Raw genomic sequence first — 18,705 nt, forward strand, 5'->3', positions numbered from 1 at the left:
CTTCTGACGTCGCTCCACCTGCTCCACCTGCAAGGAAAGGAACAAACACGCAAGGCAGAGACACAAACAGGGCAAAATAATAGAAATAGGCATTGTAATCGGCTATATAAATAAAAAAGAAAAATGTAACAAGGGGGCTCTCCGATTTTGGGTAAAAAAAAAACAACTCAATAAAGAGAAGAAAATTGAAGGTTGATAGCATTTTCTTCTTTCCTATTCGGGCATTCTACATTTTTTTTATTTATTCATTTTTGTTTGACTACTCTTATAAACAAAAGAAATAAAGGAAAAGAAATGGACCATTTCGTTTCGAAGGCCGGCGTCGGAGCCCGTCTTCGTCGTCGCCGGTGGAGGAGGAGACGAGCGGTCTCTCCTCGTTTTCCGATTCTGGGCTCATCTTTCTCGACATGCCGCCATGGATCTATGGTCTAGAGGCGATTGGCTTCAAAAAGGGACCGAAAAGGTCCGATTTTGGGCCTCCGACCACCGTGCGCGGCGGCCGTTGGACGGTGGCCCGATGACCGGTCGAAAAGGGACCGAGAAAGTGAGAGGAGAAGGCTCTCTCTCTGTTTTAAAATGGTTAAAACTGATGGGTTTTAAGTTTTTTTAATATTTATAGTAAATGCAAAACGGCACCGTTTTGATAGGGTCAGGACAGCCCCAAAACGGCGTCGTTTTGGGCTCCTGACCCGAGACCCGACCCGTACCGCCTGGGATCCGCGTGTTTTTGGACCAGAGGGGTTATTTGCACCCTCAGTCCTTCCGCTTTTTGAGGCCGTACAATTGGGTCCTATTCCCTTTTATTATTTGTTTTAATTTTGCCCTAAATTTCCATCTTTCTTACGATTTGGTCCATCGACCGTCTGCTCAGGCTTTGTTAGAACGACGTCGTTTGGACCACGTGGGAATATTTTCTGTTTTGACCCTCCATCCTTTCGCGCGAGTCACATTTTGGTCCTTTTCGTCCTTTGTCATTCCAAATTCGCCCAGTATTTTCTTTTTTTATTTCGATTTAGCCCCTTTTTTTAGCCACTTTATTATTTTGTTTATTTTATTATTATTATTATTATTATTATTACTTATTTGTTTATGTTTATTTTATTTAGATTTTCGGCACATATACATATACATGCATATATTTTTGTGATATACATACATTGTTTTTATAACATATATACTTATATAGTTTATATATTTTTCAACTTATGTATATATCTATACATTTATATATTTTCATTTTCCTAAATATATACATATTTATACATAATCTTTATAGTTTAAAATATACCTTTTTTTAATCCGTATATACACACATGTTACTATTAATTTATATACATACATATCCTTTTATTTTATAAGTATATATATATTTTTATATGTACGTATATACATATTTTTGTATATCTTAATTTACATAAATACATATATACATTTTCAATATATTTTTTAAACATGTATCAAAATTAACGTATTTATTCGTATACATACGTATATTTTCATTATTTTTAAACTTTAATTTGTACATACATACTTTCTTTTATTTTTCAACACATATATGTACTTACTTTTATATGTATTTTATTATTTTCATATTCCATAGTTTTATACACCCATATATATGTACATATTTTTATATATACATATTCATCGCTTCTTTTATATATTAAAATATACTTTATACATTTTGCTAATTTATATATATACATATTTTAGTTTATGTCTATATATATCCTTTTATATTTAATTGTATTTGTTACTTATTTATTTCATTTTCGTTATTATTTTGAATGAATGTTTTAATTTATTTGATTATATATATTGTTATTTTATATGATTGTAGGTATGACTTTTATTTATTTTATATCGTTGCTATTGCTCGTATTATCTTTTATTTTTTATATGTATTATGATTTTACCACATATAACAACAATGTAATTTGTTTTCACATTTTTTTACTACGATTTTCGTGTTTTATTTTACTCGGTATGACAAAATTTGTTTTAAAAAATATTCCGTGTTTAGATTCAAAAGGATCGTACTCTAACTTAATGGGTTTCGATTTTCATAATAAATCTAAAAACACGAATCTTTTCAAACTCAAGTTTTTAAACGATCTCGGGAATTAAGAAAAGATCGTGCCCTAACTTACTGGGCCTGATTTATTTCTAAAACCAAGATAATAAAATATCTTTTAAATAAGCATTTTTCATCCGCGTATCGGGAATTTGAGACATTGTGTCCTAACTTACTGGATATGATTCTCTTTCTCGAATAATGTGAAATATTCCCTTTTTCCTGAAAATTTTCAACGTTTTAATACAAGGATCGTATTTTTAAATTCTTTTCGAGTTTTTAATTTTCGACACCAAGACATTAAGTAATCAACCAGGTACCAATTTTGGGCGTATCGAGGGTGCTAACCCTTCCTTGTGCGTAACCGGCTCCCGAACCCGTTTTTCTGAATTTCGCAGACCAAAATCGTTGTTTTAATAAAAATTAAATTGTTTATTAAAAACAACCACTTTTCGAGGTGACCCGATCACACCTCATCAAAAAAAGATTGGTGGCGACTCCCGTTTTCATTCTTTTTTTCAAAATCCAAGTCAACCCCATCTTTCATCAAAAAATGGTGTCAACACACATGACATTACTTCGGTCCCGAAGCGAACATCCCATTTTCTAGGGCAGCCTTACAGATTCTGAGCTCCCCCTTAAGCTCAGCAATTTCCTCCTTTATGGCAGTCACCAGGGCCTCAAGAGCTTCGTCCCTCACTGTCAGTTTGTCTGAAGCGGATCTGAGGGTGTCCAACACAAACTCATTGCTATCTTCCCTCAGTTCCTCCATACGGATCAAGACCACTTTGAGTGTCTCCTTCATGTCACCGACGGACTCCTCGAGACTAACCACTCGATTTTCCAAGCTCGACAGCATATCCCTCGATCGACTAGCCTTTCTAGCCCTCCCACGGGTCTTCATTGGCTCATTCTGATCAACAACTTCTTTCGACATCTCTCAAAAGTGCTTTCGAACTGGCTCGGATACCAACTGTCACGGACTTAGGATTCTTGCCTCACAATCCGTACGGCCTTAGGTAGTTTCTTGTTCTAAAAATGCCTAAGTCAGCCTATCTTCCACAAAAGAAGGATTCAACAGAATTCCTCTCAAAAACACAACTCAAACGAAAGCAATTCAAAGCCAAACAAGATGAATGAAGAACGAGACAAGAACAAGCCACAAAAAATAAGAACACAAGAGAGAGAGAAAAATTTGAGTGAATGCTCTCAAGAATTCTTATTGCTCAAAAAAAACTCAAGTGATTTACAATGAGGGGAGAGGCCTCTATTTATAGTTGAGCCTCTCCAAATCCAACGGTACAAATCAAGTACATCAACGGCTATGATTAAAGGGTATCTACAAATCAAATCTCTAGGATTGCAAAATCATATCTTCTAAGATTACATATCATATCTAAGATTGCATATCTTCAAAGATCATGTTTCCATATTTGTCGAGCTTGTAGATGGACCTTCAATCTCTTCAAGCAATGAGCCAGTCTGATTAGGCCAAATGACGTCCTTCCCTTTTGATGGATCGCACAAATGTGTCATGGTTGCGGGCTCCCATGCGCAACCCATGATACTTGTACCTGCCTCATCCCCACCCACCTCGCCCCATCCTTGCCCGCCTCGCATAATATAATAAACATATTTAAAAAATAAATGTAACACCCCAAACCCCTTTCTGTCGTCGAATTAGGGTCACGAGCATTAGTAACAAATCAAACAATTAATTCAATTATAATAAACATATAAACTAACTAATAGCATTATAATATGCAGGGGCAGGTTACGACAATCTAATAATTTCATGCTAGATCCTTATACATTTGAATAATAAATTATGCTATGCATTTCTAAACTTGGTCTTCCACTGTCTACAATCTTATCACTATTTATCCTTTCTAGAATGTCAAAATTCAGATACATACAAGATTATTCCAATTATTAGCATCAGAGTATTAGTCCATACTCTGTTTACGATTATCTTTTTAATTTATCTTCAATGATGTTAGTGGAATGCACTTAATTTAGGTTTGCTAATCTACTCCAATGTAGAGTAAAAGTTACTCTTATAGCCCCTATTACAAGTATACGAGACCCTAAAAATAGTTTAAAAATAGGAAAGGATTAATTTGAAACAATTTGGAAGTTCAAAAAATAATTACAAAACTTTTGATTTCAAGGGTCACACACTCGTGTGGTCAGGCCGTGTAACTTTTTGACTTGAGTCACACGCCCATGTGTGTTGTCCGTGTGTGACACACGCCCGTGTAGCCAGGCCGTATGCACCCAAAAGTATCTTAAAACTAAAGTTTATCGTTTCCTACTTACTTGGCACTAAGCAACTCAATTACCAATCATTCAACCTATTCAAAACACGATTAAACATGCCCAAAAAACACCAAATTCATCATCTAATATGCCGAACCAATTTACCTCATTGGGACCACATTTTATATGTTCAAATACATCAACAACACCTCAAACATTCAAAACTTTCATTCATAACACATTTACCATATTTGAACTAACTTTCAACTTCTAAAGTTACCAAATATGAAGCTAAGCACATACCAAGCATTATACTAAGCTACTAGACTTTAAACTATCACATACCAAAATATAAACTAGGCTAACATACCAACATAGCCTCAACCACAACCATATACACATTTAACCATCAATTCACTAGCAACTAAGTTAACAACATCTTATAAACAATATCAACAAAAGACTCCCTAGGTACATGCTATTACAAAATGAAATATCATCACTGAGTCGGCAATAATTCGAACAGTACCTAGCCTGTGGACGGAAAAAAAACTGCACGTTGAGTAAAACTCAGTGGTATTTCTATAATCTAAATAACATAAGTTGATTTAAGTATTTAAAAAAGCAAAATGCGACAAGTAAGCTTTGTTCATGTGTTTCAATTCAATAGTATAATTTTTGCTCATTCCTTATTCACATCTACTAAGATTTTTCACATGTTCAAATATATAAGTATATATCAATGGCATTTCATTCAACATTTGAATACATCATCTCATGCAATGGCATGATTCATATCTTTGATCAATACTTGAATTCATTCAAGTTTCACATCTCAATTCATCATTTCATATTTCATTTCTCATTTCATAATAATTTCTCATATTTTCCATTTCAATATTTTCTCATCTCATATTCATTTCTCATCTTTCCCATTTCATTATTAATCACATAAATTGTTATTTTACTTTCTCCTATTAACACGACATAGACTCAGATGGATACACGAATTCAACCAACACACTAGTTTGACACCCAGTGCCTCATCGGATAAATGCGAAATAATAACTGTGCCCAGCGCTATATAAATTGACACACAGTGTCTCACCGGTTTAAACTGAAGCAAATTGGCACCCAGTGCCTCATCGACTTGAGGTCGAAGTAATCTCTAAACTCTTCCTGTCTTATGGCATGCTATCTATATCCGACTCAGCCTGATATAGTTAATAGGGATTCATTTCACTTTTCAATACAACCAATGTCTCAATTTCATGAACGTATATCATCACATATAAGCATATATTCAATTTGATAATAATCACAATTTTCTCAATACACATATATTCATAATCAATATATTTCATAATATACAAAATCAATCTATTTCATTTCAATTATGAATTTAATTCAATCCCAAAGTACCAAAGTACTCACCTCAAATGCTTACCATATGCAAACAATTATATATGTAATAATTTACTATTTAATTCAGATTATAGAAACACAAACCGTGATTTCCAAGCTATTCGACGTCGATTTTGTCCTTTACCTTTCTACTCGAGGATTTTGGTACGACGTTAGCTTTGAAATAAAACAATTAAATCACATTAATATTACACATTTTAACTTCACATTAAATTTTAATTTTCACACTATATTTTGCTTATTCTTCAATTTAGTCCTTAAACCTAGACTAATTTTAACCTTCACAATTAACTTCATATTTTTATATTAATTTCACTCTAGACTACATTTAGCTTCCTCTTTTCTAATTCGACCCCTTAATTTTTAATTTTTCACAATTTAGTCCCTATTGTTCAAAATCAACAATTAATTCTATAATTTAGTCCTTTTCCATTTTTAACTTAAAAAATCTATCTATTTAATCTTTAATACTTAAAATAAATATTCAACAATGTCAACATCTAAAATCTTGAATAATACTAAAAATTACAATATAAGTCGGGTAGCCCTAAGTACCGAAATTCTAAAAACATAAAAATTACAAATATAGAGACTAAATTGTACTAACCAATTTAGATTTGAACGCCAAGCCCCAAGTGCGGTGCGTTCCCTTCTTTTTCTTTTTCTTTGTTTAATTTGCATGCATCCACTATCATTCTTTTTTTTTTCTTTTATTATAACTATTATTATTATTATAACATATAATATAATTCATGCACGTTACATAGCTCATGGCCGGCCACCTACACACAAACAATAATTAAGTGATACAATTGCTACTTTATCTCCTTTAGTTTATTTTAATTTATAATTTAACTTTTAAATTTTACGCGATTTAGTCCCTATACCTTAATAACTCCTAATTTCACAAAATTCATTATTCCAAAAATTAATTAGCTACTAAGCTAGCCTCGTAAATATATATTTACGGGTCTAGTTTACGAAATGGAGTTCCAAAAATACATTTTTTGACACCCCTGACTATCGAGTCGTTATAAAAAATATTTATAAAAATTTAATTTAATAATTATCTTAATAATATTTTATTAATTTAATAGTATTTAATTTTTGCACTTGTGTTGCATTTAAAGACATTTATAATGCATTTGAGACATTGTCTGCATTTGAATATTATGTAAGGACTTTATTTTTTGAAATTTAAACTCGTGTTAAAGTTATATTTTATTTACCAATTAAAAGATCGCGTTGACTTATTATTATTTTTAAATGGTGGCAGTTAGAATAATGTCACATATGTGATAGGAGTCTGGAGGATAGGTATTTCATACTTTTTCATAAAAAAATTACTTTATATTTATTTAATTGATATTTATAAATATATTATATGAAGTGGGTCACAGGGTGGGTATAGCCGAGATTAGGTTGGTCTGCGGCCTACGTGGGTGGTGGGGCGAGGATGATTTTAGTCTTGTGGATCATGGGGAGGGGATGGAGATGAAAATTCTTGGCGGGAATGGTTGTGGAGGGAGCACCCTTACACTCACCCCGCCTAATTGACATCCCTAGGGGTAAAACTTAAAAAATTTGTAGATCAAAATTAAGTTATATATTTTTACCATAATAAAAATATAATTTTATCATTTTAATAATCTATATCATTATAATTTTTAAAATTTTAAATTATAAATTTAATGTTATTAATTTAAAATTTTATAAATTATAAAAAATTTTAAAAATTTGTTGGAGAGACGGAACGTTGCCAACCCTTGACTTCATTCTTAAATAAAGCATATTTAATTATTAACTATTTATTTCTTTCGTAGCTTGCGGGATTGATAGAACCAAATAAAATATATTTACTATTAACATATATATGGCTTCACACGTGGGCATCGAGGTGTTAATTATTCGGGAGAACTCGGCCATCTACTAGAACTTTCTTTCCATCTCTTTCGTACAAAATCAGAGAAACCATAAACATATATTTCTAAAAAAATCCTCAAAATAATCCATACAAATAAATAGACACTTAAAACAACATTTCGATCATTCATCCTAGCACTTTGGGTTTTCGATCATCTCCCCAAATTTGCCTGAATTTCCCCTCTTTTTCATTTCAAAGGTACAATCTTTCTCTATTTCTTTTTGGGGTTTAATTTTCGTTTATGTTACGATGATCACGTTGTTTCTTGCTAATTATGTATTATCTTTCAGTGATTTTTTACGTGAAAATGTTCCTTGAAATGGTTGGTTTTTGAACGACATTATCGCTTCTGAAATGTAATACGATCGCTTCATCTTTTTGTATGTAAATTTTTTTTAAAATTTCGTTGCAGAGTTTAGAAGATAAAAGAAAATGCAGGGCGGCAGAGGCGGAAGGGATCCATTCTTTGAATTTGGTGGTGATCCCTTTGGTGGTTTTGGGGGTCATAAAAGTTTACTATCCAATTTCTTTAATGGAAGGGACCCTTTTGATGATCCTTTCTTCACACGTCCTTTTGATAGCATGTTTGAATCAAGCTTCTTTGGCCCTGGTCATAATCCTTTCCCTGATAGGCACCCATCTGGGTTCATTGAACAACAAGCCCCAGAGCCAAAACGACCAAGGGGTCCTATTATCCAAGAATTAGATTCTGATGATGAAAAAGAGATGAAAGAAAATCCCAGAAAACAAGGTAGGTCTAAGGATGAACCTCATGTCGAGGTACCAGATGATGAAACTGAACAATCTGAGAGAAGGAATGGGCATTTGCAGTATATGAATGGCTATAATGGTTCATATCAACGACAACAGCAACCACCTCAAACTCGTAGCTTTACGTTTCAAAGCTCCACCGTTACGTATGGTGGTGCTAATGGGGCTTACTATACTTCATCCAAAACAAGGAGGAGTGGAAGTGATGGGGTAAGTATGTAATGAAATGTTCATTTATAGGCCCTTGTATTTGTTTTTATGTGTTTCACATTCCATTGTTGTGGTGTAGATTACCTTTGAAGAAAGCAAAGAAGCTAACACAGCTACAGGTCAAGCAAGCCACCGGGTTTCAAGGGGACTTCTTGACAAGGTACCTCTCAAGATGTTATTTGCTATTAGTGTGATGGTAGGGTTAATTTATGAGAATTTTCGATGTAGGGTCATTCGTTTACGAGAAAGCTGAATTCGGATGGTAGGGTGGAAACAATGCAGACCTTGCACAATTTGAATGAAGGTAAGATAAGAACAGTTATATGTGACAATCGGGTATGTTATACTTGTTTGTAGAGGTAGATATACTTGTCCAGGGCAGTTAATGCATATGATCCGAATCTGTGAATGTTACACAGATGAGCTTACTGGTTTTGAAGAAGCTTGGAATGGTAATGCTAGAAAGCATTTGCCTGGTTGGTCTGGAAGTTCTAATGTCCATGATACAACAGGTAAGATTCGTCTTCGAATGCATTAAACATGCTCGTTTTTGTGTTACCTAGACTTTGCGATTTGATTTAACCATCATGAAGTATTGTCTCAGGGACATGTTGGGGTCAGAATGGGCAAGCGAGTCATGGAGGACGGGCACTTCCTTCTACCGAGCGTTCTCAGCAGTCGGGAAAAGCGATGATGGATGCCAAAGACAGTGCAGGGCTATCAAGCGGCCAGAATTCTACAAAGGCGAAAGGTTTGGGAGCCCTTAAAGATAAGATTTCTCAGACACTAGGGAAGAAAAAGAATCAAGTTTGAACTTTGAAGCACTGAGTTGAGCATCTATAGAGTTTATATTGTGTTTTCTCATATAACATATGAACATGCCCTTTTTTGGACATAACTACCTATCTAGTTCTTCAGTTTCCTGACCATTGATAGCATATCTTTGTCATGTGTCTGTTTCTGTAGTACAAGACCTTTTGGTGTTGTGGTGGTTAATGCAGAGAGGTGTAGACAATTTCTGCAAATGGACACCCTTTTAGGTTGTGTATGGATATTACAACATTATAATATGGATTTTTAAATGCATAAATCTTTGCACGTTGAGATGATTACCCTTTTCATGGTTTCTTCCTTGTGTATTTGTGTTGGATATTAATATGTTCCTGTTGTTGAAAGCTTAAATGGTTAATTGAATTGAATTGGAAACTTCAGTTACATTTGTAAATTAAGTTTTATGCCTTCTAGTGTAGGGCAGTTTTAACCTGTGCATAAATTTTAAATATTACACCAATCTCAAAATAAATTGAATCTAGGATGAATTATATGAATATTTGAAATTAGTTCATGAAACTATAATCAGGTATGGGTACATTAGCTCACGGATTGGAACATGTACCCGTGCGATTAAATGTTTGAATTTTGGTACTTGTATCAGTGTTTAGACAAGGTATTGCAATTTGCCCTTTGATTTGGTTAAATTCTCTCATTACTCAAAGTAATTTAATTCTTGTATTTTTATTTGTTTTTTAAATTTCTCATCAAATAATAATTATTAAATAAAATTATATTATTTTTAAAATTTTATGCGTCAAATATTTTAATTTATATTATTTAGATAATTAAATTAATTAGGAGAAAATAAACTAAATTTATAACTATAAACATAATAGAAAATTAATAATTATATCAAAATAGTAACAATATAATAATAAAATGTCTAAAATAATAACAAAACACAAGTGTAATTTTTTCCTTTTACAAATTTAAGCCGAGCTAAGTTGGGAAATCCGACCCATTTAGATAACAAATTTCATTTTTTTTTAATTCCTATTTTTTGAACTTATAATTTTACATAAATCCTTTCATAATCCATAAAAGACAACGTGCCACGTGCCTTGTCAAACCAAAAACACACATAAAAAGAAGCAACAACCCAAGCCACTGAGTTCACTCAAATACTCCCTAAAAACAAACCCGAACCCCAAAAATTCCACAAAACCCAAACCAGAAACAACTGCTGTGCACAAACATTTTGAACCACAAACTCTCAAAGTTTTTGAAGACAAAAGTGCCATTTCTAGAGTTCCAAATGTCAGTTATTAGGACAAGTGCTAACATGATTATGAAACAACTCCTCCATCACCCGCCGTTATCTCCCATCTCATTCTCCGGTTGGCCGCTTCTTCCCTGTTCCCGTAACCCCCTCATCCGACTGACGCCCAATCGTAGAATCAGTTTTAGTCCCATTCGTTGCGCCGCACCCGAAGCCGATGCCGACAGAAAAGTCTCCGCTCGTCTCTCGCAAATGCAGCAGCTCCTTCAGGAAGCGGAAGAGCGAGCCAGCTCCGCCGGGAATGAGCCCACTCCTCAAATCACTTTGGGTAACTAATGATATTCGATATGCTTTACTGTTATAGGGTTTGTTTTTGTCAGAGGAAAAGTCGGGATTTATTTTTGGATGGCCGAAATTAAATGAAAAATTTGTATGGACCCAAAATTTATTTATTTTTATTGTAAGCTTTAAACTTTATGATCTTTAGAAAGACTAAAATCACAATGTTATCATTTTAGGAGCTCGAGGTTGAACTGCAATTTTATCATGTATGAATTCATAACTTTTTAGATTTTAGAGGGGCTAAAACTTAAAATTTTCATTTTAGGGCAGTTACAAAGAGCCAATAAACATTTATGGTGCTGAATTCTTGTTTACAGATCATGTTACGGTGAGTTTTGCAAGGAGTGGTGGCCCTGGTGGTCAAAATGTAAACAAGGGTATATTGTATATATCTTCTTCATGTTTGAGAAGCTATGTCATCTCTTGTTGCTAAGATTTATAGTGGTTTTACTTTTGTTGCTACATGTGCAGTTAACACCAAGGTGGACATGCGGTTCAATGTAAAACAGGCTTATTGGCTTAGTGACAGGATTAGAGAGAGGATTATGCAAATGGTTTGTCACTGCCATCTATTATCTTTTAAAGAATTTATGATATTGCTAATCATTTACTACCGAGATAAGAACTGAAATGAAGCTGATTGGTACTTGTGCATTGAATTTACTTTTACAACTCTGTGATTTTATACTTGATTCTCACAAAATCGAGAAAAGCTCCAAAGTATCGTGCCATGGCTGAAAATGAGAAGGCTTTAAGCAATGTTTTGCAAAGACTAGCAGAAGCAAGCAACTTTTACTTCTTCGTTTTTTTTTTCCCTTTTATTTATAGCTTGTCTTGTTTGTGGAGTTATGGTATTATCATCGAGCAATGTAGCTTTTATACGGTAGTAATTTAGAACTGTTTGATGAGATCATAGCTAAACCAGCATAATAGTAGCTATGTGAAGTCCGTGGCTAGTTCAGGATTGTTCAAGGGAACTTAAATGGTACTTTTGGTTAAGTCTCCTGGGAATTTGCATAAGGTAGAAGATAAAGTGTGACAATATGATCAGAGGTCATAAAAGTGGCAAGAAGAAAATCACGCTATACGGACAGAAATGAGAGCTAGGGAAACGTGATTCTTGAAGAATTATTCTGACTTTAGCGCAAATGAACTGTAAACAGCATCAACATGGATGAAAGTGCTTGAATTTGGAGTGCTAACAATGCTTTGTTGGTTTCAGAGATATGACCTCGATCGTACTATTTCACATTTGCTTGCAGTTTAGATTTCCTTTCATCTGGTTATGTCCAGGAATTCTCATCTTTCAATAACCTAAACTCACTATGAACAGGAAAAGAACCGTATAAACAAGGATGGAGAAGTCGTGATATCATCAACCAAGACTAGGACTCAAAAGTTTGTCGCTCTCCTGTTTATTTTTGTTGTTCTGTTTCCTTTTAGTGCGTTATGTATGTATTCATTTGAATTGTATTTTGTTCAGGGGAAACATCGATGATGCTTTGGCAAAACTACAGGTTCGTTAACAGTCTTTCTAATGCCTAGCATTTGGTTGTTATCCATCAAAGATGCAATTGAATTGAACGTAGTGTGAGATTTTCAGAGTTGTATGATTTGCTGTTGATCTTTTGGTTTCTGAACCTGGTGATGACTTGATCATATTTTTGTCCATTTTGCTTGAACCAAACAGGCAATCATTGACGCTGCTGCTTATGTGCCACCACCTCCATCGGAAGAACAAAAGAAGAAAATCGCAAAGATGTATGATTTCATTGCATTTACAAGTGCACGTGCGCAGCTGTTTTACCTGTTTGGCAATACCTGTGCTGATTGCGATTTTTTTTTGTGTTTCCATGCTTCCTGCAGGGCTGCAATTGGGGAGCAAAAACGCCTTAAAAGCAAGAAGGTCCTTTCAGACAAGAAAGCATTTCGAAGAAGCAGGGACAGTTGGGACTAAATTGTGGTGTCACAACTCATCAAAGTTCATAGTGTCTGAAGATCATTGAATCTTAGTCCAGAAGTAGGTGGCTGGAACGGAGCTTGAAGGAGTATTTCGTCCTTAAAAGTTATTCATGGTTAGGCAAAAGAGCTACCATCTCTTGATGTAATATAACCATATATCCAACATAGGCTACCGAGACACATCATTGTTATAGACATTACACGCCAAAATTTTTGCATGGAAACCATTAGTGATTTATTCAATGAAGTAAATATGAATGTTCTAAGGTCTAAAATCTCTCATCATGTTAAGAATCAAGAATCTAAATACAATTCAACAAATAAATGAATGGTCTCTTTTTCAAGAGGAGTAATTGGACATTATTTTACTTTCGTATGGCAAATTCTTCCCCCGTTCGTCGATTGACATGCTTGATCCACCGCCTTTTACCTTCACTTGAACTCGAATTTCCACCACAGGTCCCTATATGTGCTATATCCAATCCTTCCCCAACCGGAAGAAAGATGGAGCGTATGAGCCGATATGATCCATCATCGACAACATTTCTCCAACTGAAACTTGAGGTACTTCTGGGATTAGTGTTCTTGCATACCATAACTGCCCCCTTGTTATTAAGCTTTGCTAGCTTCAATACCCTGGAAAAGCGATTTTGCTGACTATCCACCACCAGGAAATCTATGCCGTTTAATTCACTCATTAGCTCCTCAGGCTCGCCAACAATCACTTCCGGTGACATGCCGGCCACTTCCAGGACTTTAACGTATTCTAGTCTCGATCTTTCATCCGGAACTATACATACATGTCTTCCATTTGTATGTCTACAAGCAACAGCTAAACCGATGCTTGTCGCGGTACCTCCACCGTGCGACCACGCCTCCACAATGAAGCTCACATTCCACCCTGCAGCCATTGACGAAACAAGCTCCGCTATACCAGAATCATTACAAACACCACACTGCAAAACAAAAACAATTAACCAGGAATCAATGAAATAAAAAAATTTCAGAAAATTGCTTAAATTAAATGCTTACAAGTTCAACAGTATCAATATAAGCCTTGGCTGCTGTCTCGGGACACCAAACCAGCTTCATTTCTTAAACGTTTTTCAAGATAAATCCGAAAATTAAAAGAACGTAAGGTGTCAGGTTTTATATTGGAGACCAAACAAAATTTTATAAAAACTGATACGTGTTGGGCCGTTTAAAACAAAACAGGACAAAGACAAATCCAACGTGTAGATTGTTTCAACCATAACTGATGTGAAACAACCTGGTTATTTCATGACCTTTGAAATTGTCTGTTTCAATAGTACATTCATTGCAGATAACCCAAATGATCAACGGATATTTCAAAGCAACATTTCTCGGTGCTTGGCCTTGATTTTTGGCAACTTGGGTTTATTAAAATTGATTATTCAAAAGAGATGAAAGGGAAGTATTTACGCGGCTTAGCCTACTTTGAGAAAAATATTTAAAGTTGAAGTTAATGCTAGCCTGTTTATCAATGGATTAATCAGTGTTTTATACGTACAACCTTGCTTGCTGCTTGTTTTCATGTTTATTAGCCGTTGTTTAGATACTTTTACATGCATAATTTTCATTATATTGATGTCCTTTTCTGTATATCCTCATTTCATAACCTAATTCCGTATATATAACAAGTTGTCTATTTTTCACTCTTTCACACGTGTTATTTAATTTTATTTTACGATTAATATTTTAATAATTCGACCGTTAAATTTTTATAATATTTGTATTTATTATGCATGAAAATTTTTGAATTTATCTTAGATCTCTATCATATTAATTTAAAATATGTCTATATTAATATATATTTAACAGTTAAAAGTTTTTTTTATATAAAATAAATATTTAGAAAATTTTAATTTACTCCAAACGTGACATGCATAATTTATATGAATGAAATATGAAATATGACGGTTGAATTATTAAAATATTATTAATACAAAAAATTTTAAAGTGCATAAAACTAGAATAATTTTATCTCGGTATAAGTGGATATATATAAAAGAATATTGAATGTTATTGTGTAAAAGTAATTGTCTAAACCAAATCAAAATTTACTACTTAAATATACAAAGATATTTTACTTGGATGAGTTAATTCATATTTTAAAATTTTTAGATAATTTTAGTTTAAGCTAATTTTGAGTTTGGGTCAATTTCGAGTTTTAACTATTTTAGGCACAAATCATTTCGATTTACTTGTTGAAATCATTTAGATCCGGATCATCATATTTAAAGGTGAAGGTAAAATTCTTTTGAGGGGTAAATTAAATTGTATATTTGTATAAGAACTGCAATACAATTACACCATTTTAATAGTTTATATCGCTAAAAGATCATCGTTTTAAGAGCTAAAATATAATTTAATCATGTACTAACCTAAAAATTTATATATTTTAAAAGATTAAAAGTGAAAATTTTCATTTTAAGAGGTTAAGATCTTTATCACCCTTCGACAGTTCCTAATTATATTTTCATATTAATTTATATATAGTTAATTCGAATAATTTAAGTCAATTTCCAGCTCTAACTCATTTCTAATTTTAATCACTTTGGAGATTCAAAGTTTTTACAAGTTTGGATTGAGGTCGACAGCAATAAGGCATATGTAGGATGTGATTTTGCTTCCATGTGAATGTGAGTGTGAAGACGATGGCAGCCCATTTATTGGTAGTGTGAATGTTGGATTTTATTTTTGGCACGCAAAATAAATAGAAAGAAAATATCTATTCAATCATCTTCACTTAATTTAATCATAGTCTTCGTCATCCCAAAGTAATAAAAATTCCATAAATTAATAATAATTATATATAAAATTAATTTAATACTACCAAATCAACAATGTATTATTGTATGTTTTAATTAAATTAATGTTAGATTTATCACTTAAATTATATCATTTTGAGAATATTATTTTTTATTTTTATATAAATTATAAAAAAATAAAAAAATTAATATTTATCCCTTATTTATTTTTATATTAAATTTATTTGTTACAATGATTTAATGTAATTTAATTAGTCCCAAGTGGAGGCAAAATGATGAAATTAATGATTAAGTTTTTGACAAATATTAAGTCTGTTATTTACCACTAAACTATAGAAAAAGATTAAAAAATAGCAGTTGAGTTTGAGTATATAATATGTTGTCGTTTTCAATGTTGATATTAAGTATATATATATATATATAAAGAATTTTAATGATGATGAATTGGATTAAGCTTGAATTTCACTAGGCTCCAAAAACTAAACGATTTTGCTTTGAATACCTTGCATTGAATAAGCTTTGCCAAGTCAGATGTTCTTAATTATTGGATTTGAGTTTCTTTGGATAATATTTCTAAATTTGATGTTTATCACCAACAGAATTTCTTATTTAAATATGGTACAATTCTTTGCCTAATTCATGATTTATAAATTATGAATAAAACTCGAAAGAATTGAGAATTTTATATAATTTTAAAAAAAAATTTAACTTGAATTATTAAGATTTAGTTTAGTTTAAATCGAAGAAAATTTTAAAATATTTAAGATTACTTGACACTCATGAATGTCGAGATTTCTTTAAAAATTCAAAGAAACTCCTAAATAAGAGAAAATTATATAAATTTAAATTAACCTCACTACCTGTGGGTGTCGAAATCTTATCCCAATTGTTTCTTTTCTATTCAAAATCTTAAAATCCTTTATACATCTTCTATACTATCTTGTATACCTTAAATTTTCTAAATTTATTTTTTAAAGTTGTATAATGGTTGCTCCCTTATTGAAATTGGAAGAACATGTTGCTTACCATGTAACAATAATGGAAAGATCTTTAGTGTCTTGATGTCGTAGTAACTTAGAAAACTAACATTTAAGAGATGGTAATTTCTATCATGTTTGTCAAGTTGGGAGATTTTATTTCCGTTCTAGTATTTATTTTTATTTTGATTGAATGATACAGATCTGGTATCTATATATTTCTTCTCTACAATAATACTAGAAGATGTAGCGTTATTAATGAATCTTTTAGTCCACGAGCTACTAACAACAGAAAAGTTTGCTAATAAATTCGCAACTATACTAGTTGAAGTGCTCAGAAGGGCACTGACTATAGGTTCCAACTCCAATGGTTTTTAAATTAATTTTACATGGTTAAGGAGGTACTTCAGCCAGCTCCCACAACATCCAACTCCTTTTAATATTGAGCGTCTTGCTGGAGCTTACATCCTCCCATTGATTGGAGGTGTGATGCTGCCATAAAAGTTTAACAAAGTTCATTCAACATATCTCCCATCTTTAGCTTATTTCCTAACAGTTGAAACATACAATTGGAAGGAAGTCTACGATTATGACATGCCTTTTATCAGTATCATGGTAAGGATTTGCTATGGATACAGAGAAAAGAGGAGCGCAATTTGTTGTATGTTTCGGGCCAATTGTCTTGGGCATAACTCAGAGGTTGTAGAAGAAGATAATTTTGCACCATACTCAGTTTATAACAAATAATTGAAGGCTTACAGTAATCCATATCTATATCAACTGAAAGATCTTCCTCACTTTCCAAGAATTCATGCAATCTCATGGCATCGAAAGAAGAAGATGAAAGTGTGTGGTGAAGCTGCCAAAGTTGGCCAACTTGATGAACGAAGAAATCTGTGACGTCGTGATTAAGGCAGAGGCCATGCTGCTTAAATTGCTTAAGCTCTCATATATTTTGAATCCACCCAAGCTCTCGTACTTGGTGAACTTACCCAAGCTACACAACTTGTGCAACTCCTAATATAACAAGGATGCCTATGCTTGATTTGTCAAGCATCGACCTTGAATTTGTGTAGTTCAAACACCTGTACATGTAAAGGTCATGCTATATCTGTTTACAATCTAGATCAACTAAGTATAAGAATTCAAAAAAGAATCCTAAAAACTGACCTCGATAATCAAATAAGATCATCTCATTAACAACAAATTATTCAAATACAAATTTGGCTATGAGTTAAAAAAAAAAACAAACTCCTCTTCCATTTTAAACATATTTTTAAAAGTAAATTAAAAAAAACCTATTTTGAAAAAAATATTTTTTTACGATATTGAAATAAAATACAATGTCCGTTTGAATAAATAAACTTAGTTGACGTGACAATATAATATATGGGTAAACTACACAGTTGGCAAGGACGAATCTATTTTTTTTTGAAGGGTTAAAATTGAATTACAAATTTTTGAGATGTCAAATATAGATTTTATCATTTTTGAAAGGATTAAATAAAATATTTTTCAATTTTGGGGGCCAAAACATAATTTTCTCTTACATTAATTTATAATTTGATATTTTATCAGGAGATAAGATTACAATTTTCTAAAATCTTTGGGAGGGCCTAAAATGTTTGCAATTTAAGCATTGTCGTTACACATTTTTATCATTTTAGTCAATGTTATTATATAAATTTTTCATTTTAATCAATCCATTATTAAATTACCATTAAATACACTCATTTTGATTAATTTTTTTAGAATTAATTTTAGTTTTAGAAAAAGAAAACCTGAAGTTTTATAAGGAATAAATCAATTCTTTAATAGCACAAGTCTTCATTTGATTAAAAATAAACTAAAATCTACAAAAAAAAATAGTGACGAACTAAAATTAATGTATTTAATAACAAATTAACGACCAAGGA

The 18,705-nt window shown here is 32.6% G+C and overlaps 3 protein-coding genes across 3 annotated transcripts; 2 read left to right on the top strand and 1 right to left on the bottom strand.

Annotated features, from left to right (window-relative positions):
* Positions 1 to 7,659: 7,659 nt before the first annotated feature.
* LOC107963664 (myeloid leukemia factor 1) lies at positions 7,660 to 9,775 on the top strand. The gene is made up of 6 exons (XM_016900095.2): positions 7,660 to 7,880; positions 8,095 to 8,663; positions 8,743 to 8,823; positions 8,892 to 8,967; positions 9,083 to 9,175; positions 9,268 to 9,775. The coding sequence occupies exons 2-6, from the start codon at positions 8,115 to 8,117 to the stop codon at positions 9,474 to 9,476; spliced, it is 1,008 nt and encodes a 335-aa protein (XP_016755584.1). The 5' UTR covers positions 7,660 to 7,880; positions 8,095 to 8,114; the 3' UTR covers positions 9,477 to 9,775.
* Positions 9,776 to 10,518: 743 nt separating this feature from the next.
* On the top strand, positions 10,519 to 13,364 carry LOC107963665 (peptidyl-tRNA hydrolase ICT1, mitochondrial). Its single transcript, XM_016900096.2, has 7 exons — positions 10,519 to 11,044; positions 11,376 to 11,435; positions 11,530 to 11,612; positions 12,392 to 12,456; positions 12,542 to 12,575; positions 12,749 to 12,819; positions 12,925 to 13,364. The coding sequence occupies exons 1-7, from the start codon at positions 10,753 to 10,755 to the stop codon at positions 13,013 to 13,015; spliced, it is 696 nt and encodes a 231-aa protein (XP_016755585.2). The 5' UTR covers positions 10,519 to 10,752; the 3' UTR covers positions 13,016 to 13,364.
* A 21-nt stretch (positions 13,365 to 13,385) lies between these two features.
* Positions 13,386 to 14,272, bottom strand: LOC107963666 (uncharacterized). Its single transcript, XM_016900098.2, has 2 exons — positions 14,053 to 14,272; positions 13,386 to 13,976 (listed from the first exon to the last, which is right to left on the bottom strand). The coding sequence occupies exons 1-2, from the start codon at positions 14,110 to 14,112 to the stop codon at positions 13,386 to 13,388; spliced, it is 651 nt and encodes a 216-aa protein (XP_016755587.1). The 5' UTR covers positions 14,113 to 14,272.
* Between the last annotated feature and the right edge of the window lie 4,433 nt (positions 14,273 to 18,705).

The sequence above is a fragment of the Gossypium hirsutum genome, chromosome A03, assembly GCF_007990345.1.
Source record: "Gossypium hirsutum isolate 1008001.06 chromosome A03, Gossypium_hirsutum_v2.1, whole genome shotgun sequence".
Taxonomy (NCBI): domain Eukaryota; kingdom Viridiplantae; phylum Streptophyta; class Magnoliopsida; order Malvales; family Malvaceae; genus Gossypium; species Gossypium hirsutum.

Coding starts and splice junctions, on each gene's coding strand:
- LOC107963666 (XM_016900098.2), bottom strand. CDS start 14,112: ATGAAGCTGGTTTGGTGTCCCGAGACAGCAGCCAAGGCTTATATTGAT. Junction 13,977..14,052: donor ATATTGATACTGTTGAACTT/GTAAGCATTTAA, acceptor TTTGTTTTGCAG/TGTGGTGTTTGTAATGATTC.
- LOC107963664 (XM_016900095.2), top strand. CDS start 8,115: ATGCAGGGCGGCAGAGGCGGAAGGGATCCATTCTTTGAATTTGGTGGT. Junction 8,824..8,891: donor CAAGGGGACTTCTTGACAAG/GTACCTCTCAAG, acceptor TTTTCGATGTAG/GGTCATTCGTTTACGAGAAA. Junction 9,176..9,267: donor TAATGTCCATGATACAACAG/GTAAGATTCGTC, acceptor GTATTGTCTCAG/GGACATGTTGGGGTCAGAAT.
- LOC107963665 (XM_016900096.2), top strand. CDS start 10,753: ATGTCAGTTATTAGGACAAGTGCTAACATGATTATGAAACAACTCCTC. Junction 12,457..12,541: donor ACCAAGACTAGGACTCAAAA/GTTTGTCGCTCT, acceptor TATTTTGTTCAG/GGGAAACATCGATGATGCTT. Junction 12,820..12,924: donor AAGAAGAAAATCGCAAAGAT/GTATGATTTCAT, acceptor TGCTTCCTGCAG/GGCTGCAATTGGGGAGCAAA.